The following is a 13,398-nucleotide window of genomic DNA, read 5'->3' as shown; positions in this document are numbered from 1 at the left end:
TGCAATGGCTGCCCCAAGCACAAATCGTGTTCTTTTCTCCATGCTTTTCATTCTGATAATGTTGCAATCTCAAATGTTCTGCATGGCAGCGTCTTCAGAAGAAGATACAAAGGTATGTATGATTTATTCTCCTACTTACACTACTATAGAATATTTATTAGCCCAAGGATTATGTTGAGCTAAACTTTCACCATTCTGATTGTCCAATGGTTCTGTGAAATTAGCTGTATGTTGTTTACATGGGCAGTGCGCCGTCACAAGATAGTGGACATTCTTACACAACAGCTTCTACACTGCACCTTGATATGCTTGAATCTCTTCATGGAAGGTTATTGCACCTTGCCTATTATCTATAATCTATTGTCCTTTTTTAGGGTTACGAGTGTTAGATTGAATTGATGAGTTATCTATACAAGTTGAATCTTAGAATTTTTTTGTGTAAACTTGTGTACAATTAACATACTAAAATGATTGCACATAATTCTATTGGTGTTGCTGAAGTCGAGAGATGGCAAAGGAATCATTGAAATATAGTTATTGGAAGAGCTTTGGTGGATTTGCGGCTATGATTTCTCCTTCCCATGTCCAGCAACTCTCAAGTAAGAGCAGAAATTAAAACTTCTTTTCTTTATGCATATTTTCTTGTACACATTTATTGATAAAGGATAAGTATATGATATCAAAAATAAAGAAAGGTGTTTTTTGAGCACGCCCAAAAAGTTTAGCAAGAGCAAGAGTAGAACATGGTAAAAACAACAACAAACAAATTTAAGCACAACAAAGTCTATGTTACTTTAGAAAAGTGAAAAAGAGGGTGTGATCTATAATCTACAAACCTTTTCTATTTTTGAATTTTTTTTAACTAATGCAAATTGATGCACTTACTCATCAAGAAAAGAGAAATATAAATATCCTTTGCACCATTGCATCAAATTGTTCACAAAAGAAAGAGAAGGATGAAAACACTTTACACTCTCTAAGAATTCCATTTAAGAATTTTCCTCCTTGATGTCATGGTCATAATTAAAACAATAATAGAAAATATTTACCTTTTTTCTTTTTCATTTTAGTCATTATTGCAATGTTGGACCATGGAATTTTATATCCGTAGTTTTATTGTATAGATATGGATGGAGTGGTTTCTGTGTTTGAGAGCAAGGAATTGAAGCTTTTAACAACTAGGTCATGGGATTTTATTGGCTTTCCTTTATCTGCACAAAATAGTAATTTGGACTATCAAAGCGATATCATCATTGGTGTTCTAGACACAGGTGAAACTATCTGAATCAAATTAGTTAGTCCCCTAATTTAATTTTTTATATAATATTTCAACAAGTTGTGCTATTTTGACTTGAAATGTATCATGTTACAATGTCATAGTTAGTAACTGTCATATTGATGTGTTGTTGTAGGAGTATGGCCAGAATCAGAGAGTTTCAATGATGTTGGATTTGGTCCAGTGCCATCTAAGTGGAGAGGTGGATGCCAAACAACATCGGATTTCCCCACCTGCAACAAGTTAGAGTTTTTTCTTATTCATTTTCTTATAAACATACTTCATATGTTACATTTATGAGTCATTAAAAATGTTATTAGATAACAAACCCATATTATAGAAATTATCATAGAACAATACAATGCATCCTAAAATTTTGGCCATTTCAATGATAAAAGCTTATTATTTTAAAATTTAGATTATTTGTAAATATTATTAATATTGAAATAATTAATAATAAATTTTATAGGTTAAATATAAGATTACAAAATGAAAAAAATTGATTTCCAATTATTTATATATGTTAGATTCATATGGATACTTTTTATTAGTCATTTTCATATTAAATTTCAAAATTTATATTTTTGTAAATTTATTTTTTATTATTATAAATAATCTTTCATAAATATAGAATAACAAATAATATCATATTAGGCAAGAACCTACAATATAATGGTAAATTGTGAGCCTACCATCTAGGAGGTCTTAGGTTTGGGTCTACTTGAGCTTAATACATAATAATAAATTATTTTAATAAATAATACTCAATACTTCAACCGATTACCTATAAAAAAATTAAAAATTAAAAATTAAGATTATATTAAAAGTTTATATTTTTCTAATATAACTTAAATTATTGTATATTTGAAATTCAAGAAGAATAAAGCAAATAGCTTATATATGATATTCACATAATTCATACTATAATAGAAAATTGAAATAACTCCAATAGTCCTCTCCTCTCTCCTTGACCTTGATCTTCAAGCCCTTGGTCCTCCCCTTCTTTTTAACCTCCATTACCCTCACCATGGTCTACAATATATTATTACTCATCCTTTAGCTCTCTTTTTTCCTAATGATGGATCACAGAGTGTGATCCAAAAAGTTGACACAAAAGCTCTAACACAATCTCTTCTAGAAATTGTTGCTATACATGATGGATTGTGGAAAACTGATGTGTTTAAATTATATAAGAATTGTTGTATTTTACTTAAAGTTATATTACTTCTATTATACATATTTAAAAAACATGTTTTTGTAATTTATTTTACAAAGATATTTTATTTGCTCAAGGAGAAATATACATTTTAGTATGAGCATGTATGGGTACTTCCACTTAGATGCTTGAAATAATGTGCACTTAATTAAAGTACCCTTTTCAATATATTATTGTTGTCTATTGATATTATCTATTACATTATCTATAATAGAAAAATGTCAATGTCGATAGCCATTCCAATCATGACATTTAGCAACTCTAAATATGATTTATTGATATGAGTAATTGTATCTTCTATTATTCTCTAGCATTCCTTTTATATGCTTTAACATTTTCTTATTTATTTGTTTATTTTCATTTTTAGGCATTTTTTCATCATATTGTTAAATGAATAATGTAGCTAAAAATATGCATAAGAAACTAGTGGGACTTTTTTTGAGCAATCATTTATTAATCAGTAATTATGGGTTTTCATATAGACAAATTGCCACTAAATTTGTGAGATGTATTTCCATTATAATTTATCATATCCAATATTTAAAGGGGTTTTTTTTGCATGGGTAAATTATCAGGAAACTAGTGGGTGCAAAATTTTATCGCACTATATCAAATCCAATATTTAAAAGTGATTTTTTATCCCCAAGAGATGGAGAAGGTCATGGAACGCACACCTCCTCTACAGTAGCTGGAAATTTTATAACAAATACTAGTCTTTATGGAATTGCACAAGGAGAGGGAAGAGGTGGGATCCCTGGTGCAAGGGTTGCAATGTATAAGGTTTGTTGGATTTCTAGCTTTGATGGAATATGCACAGATGTAGATATTCTAGCAGCATTTGATGATGCCATCTATGATGGTGTTGATATCATTTCTGTCTCAACTGGTGTAAACTTACTTATCAACTACTTTGAGGATTCCATTGCCATTGGATCATTTCATGCAATGATGAGGGGGATTTTGGTATCAAATTCAGCTGGAAATGCTGGACCTTGGAAGGCATCAGTTATCAATTATTCTCCCTGGTCTCTAACGGTGGCTGCAAGCACCATTGATCGCAAGATGGATTCTAAACTTCTTTTAGGAAACAACATCTCTATAGAGGTAATTATCAAACATCAACCAAAAAATATCCTTTTATTTTTCATAAAACAACATAATCTTCTTCTTGACTAATTTTGTGATTTTCATCTTGTATAGGGAACTTCTATAAATACATATACAATGGAGCAACCATGGTATCCTTTAATAGATGGAAGAAATTTCACCAATTCTTCAATTGGATTTAATCATAGTTATTCAAGGTAACAAAGAAATTTTTTTTTTTAAATACTAAACTAAAACACACACATTTAAGTTTTGGAGTTGTTTATATCCTATTGAATTAATATTTATGTAATTTATGCTTTTGTTTAAAAACTCAAAATTTTAATGTTTCTATGAACTTTTTCAGTGCTTGTGACTCTCTAAATTGTACCGAAGTGAAAGGAAGCATACTTCTTTGCAATCCCATTCTAGGTCTACTAGATTATTCTATTTTTCTTGCTGGTGGAGCTGGTCTTGTTTTAATACAAGATTCGTTTAGTGACGTGGCGTTTCCATATTTGATTCCTACGACAGTAATATCAACTAAACAAGCAGAAGTCATATTGTCTTACATCAACTCTACTAGGTATTTTTCTCAAATTGATATTTAAAGTAATTTTATATTTTTTAATAATTATTATAGACCATAATATCTTACTATTGATCGCATTTCATTAGTTCTCCTATTGCAAAAATTCAAAAAACTACGACTCCCAAAGTACTAGCACCCATTGTGGCTTCCTTCTCATCTCGAGGATACAATCCAATTACTTTTGACATTCTCAAGGTATTTATTTTCTCAAAATTAGACTAAACTAAGATTTTACTAGTTCTAATCAAATATTAAAGTTTCTTATACATAATAAAAAAAATATCGATGAGAAATTGATGGGTAGCTCAATATTAGGTTATTCCACAAAATAGAAAATGATATGATCACATTCCTTATATGATAGCTCATAAATTATATTAAATATTAATTTGGAAAAATAAGAGAAAAGATTTTTTAAAGCAGACTTAGAATTATCAGTAATTAATAGGAAAGAATTGTTATTTATTTAAAATATGATGATGCAATAACACCTTTTCATACATAGAGTTGCATTAGAATTTTTTTGTTTTTATTTGTTATTATTTTTTTAAAGTAATTAAGAAATTTAAATTAGTATTAAGTATTTAGTTATTGTATTTACACTTGTTCAGCCAGATATTACTGCACCGGGAGTAAACATTCTAGCATCTTGGTCAAAAAATACACCACTCACTAGTTATGAAGAAGACACAAGATTTCCTGACTTTAATATAATATCTGGAACATCTATGTCGTGCCCACATGTATCAGGAGCTGCAGGGTTTGTTAAGTCACACCATAATGATTGGTCTGTTGCTGCTATAAAATCATCTCTAATGACTACAGGTATAACATTACATTCACTTCTCATAAAACATGTTCATGACTTCTTATTAAATATTTTTATTAGATGCATTCTTGAATATTTTATACTTTTTTAATCAAGTGTGGAAAATTATATTTTGAATCTTTCTTTTACAATTTTAGAATGGTAATATATATTAATTTTATTATTTATTACCTCAAATGTTTATAATAAAGATAGAGAAGTTATAATTATTAATCATAACCAAAAAGTAATATTTTTATTTTAACATTATGATGTAGCATTTGTAATGGATCCAACATTGGTTGGAAATGAAGATGCGGAATTTGGGTATGGGGCTGGACAAATAAATCCAATTATGGCCATTGATCCAGGGCTTTTGTATGATGCAAGCATGGATGATTATGTCAATTTTCTCTGTAGGGAAGGTTACAATGATACTACATTACGTTTGGTGACAGGAGATTTTAGTAGTTGTGACTTCATACAAAAATCTAAGAATGGAGGAAGACAACTTAACTACCCTTCAATAATGGTTGTTGCCATCCCAGGAGAGCCTATTCAAGCTATATTTCCTAGAACAGTTACTAATGTAGGTATTGGAGAAAGCAACTACATGGCTAGTGTATTTGCACCCTCTGGTGTTAATGTGACAGTTGAACCAGATACATTGACATTTTCTTCTCTAAACCAAAAGTTGACATATAATGTTACAGTTGAAGGTGAACCCATTGCTACCAACACATTGCTTTCAGGGTCCTTGACATGGAGCTATGCTAATTACACTGTTAGAAGTCCAATCACTATCTATGCTATTCCCAAATAGATTTTTTCAAAGTTAGTTACTTGACCATTTAAGACTTTGTGAGTCCTTTCCTATAAATGAATAATACAAAAGGTGTACATTGGAAATTTGGTGACATTTTATTATTTAAATAGCTCATAAGCTCTAATACAATTATATGTTCCACTAGGAAACGACAAATATATTAGTATAGATTATTTCTATGACGTAATTGAGATTCAAAATGTTGTGAAACTAATCATGAAAACATAATAGGAAACATGATGTGTTATGCTTTAATCTTTGCATGATTTAAAATAGATCATCTTCCCCTTTATGTTTAAGAAAGATGGATATTCAATTAAATTAAGGTTAAACATAATAAAGCAAGCTAATATTTTTACTATGGAAGTAGAGAATGATTTATGGGATAGATCTTGTAGAAATATTCTAAGAATAATTACACAGAGACATCTGATTCAACTGAGACATCGAGCATTCTCACCGATCTGATTGACATTTGAGGGGCACATATCATCCACTTCCTACGATTCATCTCATTATACAAAGCACATTTTCTCATCAGCATTGTCAAACGCGCCTAGCTAGTGTAGTGATTGGAACCAGTCGGATGCACATCTGACATATCATCTTGATTGGATCTCCACAGTTCCAATCCCCTTGATTGCTCATTTGACTTGGGATCCGATTCCAAAAGCCACAGTTCCCAGCCAAATTCATAACAATGGACCATCAGACTTTCCAGTCAATCCCTCTTTGGCATTCGTCCTCCTCTGAAAGCCTCATCAGTATATTTGTCACGTGATTCTGGTGTATTTTTTGGTAAAAAAAAATTCCGTATTTTTCTTATTGTTGGAAATTAAATTTGACACCCATACAAGTGTCACAGGGCCTGTTTCCTTTTTCTCCTTCGACGGGCTTCTGACTGTCAAAATTAGTCATATGCTTGCATCATATGTTCTATGTGTTAGATTTTACGCATTTCAGACCACCACCTCCAAAAAAAAAAAATGTTTTGCCTTGATTTTTGAAATATCAAATTTAGGCTTACAAGTATGCCGATATCAATAGGTTCTTGCATATCATACCCTCACAACACCATATGCATTTTTTATTTGATAGTCTAACTTTGAGAAGCCATAGCTTGACAATTCAAGCTTCAAAATCGAATGCATTTTTTTTTCCCTACATTTCTTAGAATATTTAAGTGGTGCAGCCATTTTCTAGTTTTGATGGACATAATTTGCATAATTGATAGATTTTGGGTATTATACATGTCCCATCCTCATTATGACAACTTCATAGGCTTCATTCAAACTCATGCAATCACATTTTCAAGTGCAATATTTTTTGAAAGTGCATGATTTTTTGTATACTTTCCATATCTGGTATAAGTTTGGAGTCATTGTAAGTGGACATAGTACTTAACATTTGGTCATTTTTGGCCTATTTTCGTACTTGTAATTGAATTGATCCTTGAGTGATCTAGTATCTTATTTTGTTGAGCATACTATAGCTTCAGATTTTCTATTGTAATCATCAAAATCAAAAGTCCACATTGGCCTATTTTGACAAGTGGCAATTGTACACGCACTAAGTATAAAGTTCCAAAATATTCTATTCAAGGGGTGCGGGAGGTCTTTATTTTATTGCATTTTGGTGGGTGTAATGATTTGGTGATCTCAATTTTCTTTAGGAGAGAAGTACATCATGGGTAAAATCAATGAATTTACCAATCTTCCTGGAATTATATTCTTTACTAGGTAAGTTATGCATCATGGGCAAAGGGCATCACATATTGTAGATGGCTAAAAATATTGCCTAATCTTTATGGAATTGCTCCTAAGCCAAAGAGTAAGAATAAAAAAATTCTTTGGAAGCATAGGACTTTGGATATCTAGGGATTAATTGCTCACACCATTGGTCCTTACTCTTCTAAAATATGTCTCTTCAAGTTGATATTGATTACATATGCACACGTTGGATTATTGTTTGGGAACACTTTAGAGATCCTCATGTTCCTCCATTACCAAAAGATCCAGTTGTAAATTGTCTCATTCTACTTAGTGATAAAGATAATATTCCATATGATGAGCATATCTTATCAACTGTGGCAATTTGTGAACATATTGAGAATCTTGATGTTCCAAATCATTCAATTGCATCTTCTACTTTTATAGTTGAGATCACATCCATTGTCATTTTTAATTATGCTTGCATTCGCACAACCATGGATTCATGTGATTTAGATAGTAGGACATTTCATGTCTTCAAGTTACAACTCCTTGGGATGACTTCTTAATAGACATTGCATGTTTGTTTGTGGAGTCTTACATTAAGGATTTGGAAGACATCATTGATGATATTCATCTTCTCTTTGTTGAGGATGATCCTTCTTCAGTTGTTGTGAAGGAACACTTTGACCCTCATCTTCATTCTCCACTTGATCACTCTTTCGAGTTTGACATGATTATGGATCCTTTGATACAAAAATTGGAGGAGGTCTACTTCACTTCAAAGGAGACATTTCAGTCTTTAGAGATTAGTATTCTTGAGTCTCAAACTTCACTTGAGATGGCATATTGTTTGGTTCAAATTGATCACACTCATGTGTTGGAGATTCCAATCCAGTTTCCTAAGACATCATACATTTTGAGGGTTCTTCCTACTAACTGGGGAGGATTCCTTGATATACTTATGACAATGTTTCATCTCAAAGGGAGGAACATCCTTCAATTTTCTTGGTGCAACTTCTATATTGATCCAAAGCATCTATCATGGGTGTAGTACATTCTACATTAAGGGGGGGGGGGGGAGGGAATCTTTGCTTCTTTTCCTAGTTCTTATTTTGAGGAGACATATTTCTCCTTGGAATTTGATCCACATTCCTACATGTAGATAAGTTACCATTGGTTTCTTGTTTGTCACCTTCTTCTATTGGGCTTGATCCTAATTTGTTCAAGGCACCTTCATCAACCAAGGACATGGTGACACCTCATCATACTTCATAGGCATCATACTTCATTTGGATTTCCCTTCCTTCTTCCTATCCAAAGTGGTAAAAATACCTACATTTGTATTTGGTCTTTTTTTTTCCGAAGGGGAGAAATGTTGTTTGCAGGCATTGGACTATGTTTTGTCTTCAAAGACTCACTATCCTTGGAGGAGATTACTCACTACCCTTGGAGGAGATTACTCGTTATGGTGGGATATCACATCTTCTTATTTCCTTCCTATATAGTGATTCCATATTGTATATGCATGATGTATGTCATAATGGGGAGGTCTTAATTGCTCCATTCATGAATGTACTTTGCCTTATTTTTTATCTTTCTTTTTGGGGGAAGGTTTTTCTCATGAGGTTTTCCCCCTTTCTCTACTTTATGAGAGATTGCATTTTTTTTGCATATTGCAAACCTAACACGTCCTAGTAGTTAGGACCCATCGTACATTTTCATCTAGCTTTTGTAAATTGGAGTGCATTCCCTAAAGTTGCACTTATGGGGCAGTGTCAATGTAATTAAATATTACTAATTACACTTTACTTAAGTTTACTTAGAATAATGCATTTTCATATAATTAGTTGTCATGTAGACACATAGGAGTTTGCACTTTGTGTGATACACATTTGTGTTCTTATCATCTCATTGTTGCACAATAGAGGATAATCAACCTTTGGTGGATAGGTGCTTAGTTGTTATGCTTATCACTTGCATCCCTCCTAGTTATCTTGCATTGCCTATTTATTCAGGCACATCTACATGTATTTATCTAATATGAGAATCCATTACCCATTATTATTTTGATTAGTAATGAATCAAGTCATTTGAGGATCATATCATTTGTCTCTCTTGTGCTATCAATTGAACTAAACTAGATGTTGGCATTTACATTCTTTGCCTTAGGCAAATTCTTACAATTTTTAATAAGAGATGTTATATAATATGTTAATTATGTTTTGTTTGTTTTCTTAAAAAATAGAATATACTATTTAATGTCATCTATAAAATCACATAGTAATGATAAATAAGTGTATTTATTTCAATATTTCATATTACTATTTCTCTATTGATGCTAGAAATCAAAATAACTAGAATAATGAAAAAAATAAATTTTAACCTTTTTTCCCCATAAGTGATAAAACTTTATTTAGAAGAAAGAAGTAAAAGCTCAAATTAACTAGATCTTATTATGCATTAAAAAGAAACTTTTAAGAGCTATAAGTTTGAAACGTAGACTCTCAAAGCCACAAAATCCTAGAGAAATCATTCTATATCAAAGTAAAAGTAGAAAAATAAGTAACAACCATTATGATATATAAGTATCTAAGAGAATTTAATAGAAGTAAGAGCCTCCTTTCATTTAAAGTTTTGCAAAACATTAATTTGATCCAAGATATGAATCATCTATCTAAAGAGGAGTAATAGAATGTGAGTTTGAGCAATCCATACACATTAAGACTAATTTTTTAAATATTTTTCAATAAGTGATATGCATGTTTGATTACTAAGAAATAAATCAAAGATCTTTGTCAATTAGAAATTATTTTTTATGTCTACAATGTGAGACTCTTAAGATGAACTAACTCTTCTCCTCCTTACTCTTCAATCCAACCATCAACCATGAGGTTCTCATTTTTATCTAATATTTATATGAGAGTATCTCCATTGTCAGGGATCATATATTGGAAAAAAATACAATTGTATACCTTGAACTATTTTAAATGTCAATTACCTCTTAGGAATGCCTTACCTAAAACACTATCAAACTTCTTTTTCATGGTCTACAACACCAATAAAAGAGTAATAGCAATAAGTAACTAGAATGTAGCTTCAAAATTAATAATAAAATAATTAAACACCCTAGTTACACATTTAGAGACATCTAACCATGAAGAAGCATCTTTAGAAAAAAATTCTTCAAGATTCATGATAAACTTATATAATTTAACCATTTCAAATATATCTCATACAATATACTTAGATAGAATCTTGTACAAAATATCAAAATATATATTATTTGGAGAAAATATTTTTAGAATATTATACAATTCCTTAAATCTTTCAAGATATATTATAAATAAAAATTACTAAAGGACATATTTATAGAATATTTACTTCTCACTGGTATTATATATCTAAATAAGAGATAAGGTTATGCAATCATATACTTGGCATGTTATACCACCTAGTCATAAATGGGAGATAAGGTTATGCAATTATGTACTTGGTCTCTCATACCAGCCACACATAATTTTGTCTTTAATAAACTACAAAGTTACATTGAAATGTTGACCCCTAAAGTTGTGTGCCTAGAATCTTAGAGTAGTCATTTAATATCTAGTTCTAGTGATTTCAATTAGCGTAGATAAATTAATGAAAGTTATGATCATATATGGGTACCTAAGAGTGTCCTTTTCGGTATTAGATCCATTAAACGTGAAGTTTGATCTAAGAGATATGAAATAAGATAATTAAATAGAATTCATAACATTGAGGTGTTGTAGAAAAATGTCTTATACTTATTGAAGGGGACTGGTTCATAACACTTAATTCATTAATTTTGGAAGATTTTGTGGATGCAAGTAAGCTTAATTAAATAAATATAAGTTGATAGTACGGTATAAAAGTGAAAGTTGCATTATTTATTTAATTGATAACTTAGAACAAGGTGGGAAGAATGTGATGGGTGAACTAATCAAATAAATAACAGAATATTTATATAATAAATTGAAAGGATAGAGCACAGTAAGTTGGTCAGGTATAGACAAATGTAGGTGCGTATATTTTCTCATGTTTGATATTGATGGCACAACCATAAAAAGTGACATTGTATGAAAGCAAAATCAACAATAATGGACAAGACGGGATGACTACTAGTTGCATAATACCCCAATCAGTAAAAGGATAAAGAAGGATGAGGAGGTAGTTATGGTTCCTCAAAGGATGTAAAGGTTCTGAGAATACTAGTGTACTCTAAATAGATGGAAGGTAAAGAAGGAGCATGGATGAGCATCGTACTATAATAGTATAAGTATTCTAGATTCTATTTGGGAATTGACATTATGCTTTAAGATATAACAAAGTAGAATAACAATGTGCTTAGTGTATGATAAGAAGATCAAATGTAGCAAGATTTGTTTCTGAATTTGATTGTGTATGTTATTTTTAACATCAACGTTTCTATTCTTGTATTCTTTCATCCTGATGGTGGATCACAGATGTGTTCTGAATTCTATTCTTGCATTCTCCCATCCTGATGAAGGACAGAGTGTGATCCGATTTCTATTCTTACATTCAAAACATTAATACTAAAAATAAAATATTAAGTCTGATAAAATTTATAGATCAAATGTAACCAACATGTGCAACACAAAAAACAAACAAGAACATGCTGCTAATACAGAAATTTAAATCTCATTTACATCATTCAAAATACCCAACACTTCACATTTAGCATTCTAAAATATATATTTTGACCAAAAAAAAAATATTTATAGTATTACTTGTGTTGTTCCGTGGTTTCCTTGCTTAAAAAACTTTGTATATGTAACATTTGGCTTCCAACCTTAGGCTCCAACGCTTTGCTAATAGCCATGCAAGCTTTATATCCGGTACAGCAGAATGCAAAAGAGCAACTTTTTGAGGCGTTGGGAGCATAAGAAAGTACCGTAAAATGTCTGAAATGTGAGAAACAAGTAAATACAATTACCTTGGTGTTTATTAAAATGGCCTATGCAGGTCTCGAACCTGCGACCTTCGCGTTATTAGCACGACGCTCTAACCAACTGAGCTAATAGGCCTATACGTAAAATTTTAGCATGTACGACTTAATAATCAATTTTATAAGGGGGAAATTTCAAACTTAGCAACGCTATCAGAATTTCCGTTGACGTACAAACAATACCACCTCACTGTTTACCCTAAAGCACTACTAATTTAGTCTTGTGAAATTTTAATTTTAGTTTAATTTTTGGTTCTTTTCTATTGATAATCAAAATAATATTCGAGTTCTATAGAAGGTTCAATCAGTATGGTTAATTTTTAGATAGAGTTACTTTATAGATGGAGATGTTTTTAAAAATTAAATTTTTGAAAGGAAGGGTCTTTTATTTTAGGTTTTGATTTTTGCTGTCTTTTAATTTAAAGTAATTTTGCAATTGAAGATATTTTGATCAAAGATCTCTTGTTAACAACATTAAAAAATAAAAGTGGTGTTTTAATTAAGAACATTCAATTGAAGGTTATTTTCTCATGAATGATCTTTAGTTGAAACTCATCTCTTCAAGGACATTTTAATCAAAATATGTTTCAATTAAATGTGCACAAATGATACCTATATGTCATTCATCTAATATGTTAAGCTTGTATTACATTAAAATTGCTAATTTAGATTGTATTTTTCACAACAAATGAATGTTAGGTTTACATAATATGTACCTTAAAATCCTCATATCTAAAATATTTACTTTCAACGTGTAACCAATAATTTAATCTAATTTCTTCTTAATTAAAGGATGGAGTGTTCTTGAACACCCATGTGCAGTGGAGACAACAATATTAATTATTATTCTCAAATTATTTGAATTTATCACTCCAAAAATAAATGGAATGAAGAA

At 30.7% G+C, this 13,398-nt stretch overlaps 1 protein-coding gene and 1 non-coding gene across 2 annotated transcripts; one reads left to right on the top strand and one right to left on the bottom strand.

The window, feature by feature from the left end:
* Nucleotides 1-233: 233 nt before the first annotated feature.
* LOC149546008 (subtilisin-like protease SBT4.14) lies at nucleotides 234-5,801 on the top strand. Its single transcript, XM_089793878.1, has 10 exons — nucleotides 234-328; nucleotides 502-599; nucleotides 1,125-1,271; nucleotides 1,413-1,518; nucleotides 3,068-3,596; nucleotides 3,693-3,796; nucleotides 3,946-4,164; nucleotides 4,257-4,365; nucleotides 4,782-4,995; nucleotides 5,257-5,801. The coding sequence occupies exons 1-10, from the start codon at nucleotides 240-242 to the stop codon at nucleotides 5,799-5,801; spliced, it is 2,160 nt and encodes a 719-aa protein (XP_089650004.1). The 5' UTR covers nucleotides 234-239.
* Nucleotides 5,802-12,508: 6,707 nt separating this feature from the next.
* TRNAI-AAU (transfer RNA isoleucine (anticodon AAU)) lies at nucleotides 12,509-12,582 on the bottom strand. The gene has a single exon. It is a non-coding gene; the product is annotated as a tRNA-Ile (tRNA).
* Nucleotides 12,583-13,398: the final 816 nt, after the last annotated feature.

Source organism: Cupressus sempervirens, chromosome 7, assembly GCF_028749045.1.
Source record: "Cupressus sempervirens isolate cs-2001-9-10 chromosome 7, ASM2874904v1, whole genome shotgun sequence".
NCBI classification, from domain to species: Eukaryota; Viridiplantae; Streptophyta; class Pinopsida; order Cupressales; family Cupressaceae; genus Cupressus; species Cupressus sempervirens.
The sequence above is the reverse complement of the archived record's forward strand: the minus strand, read 5'-3'. Positions and strand labels throughout refer to the sequence as shown.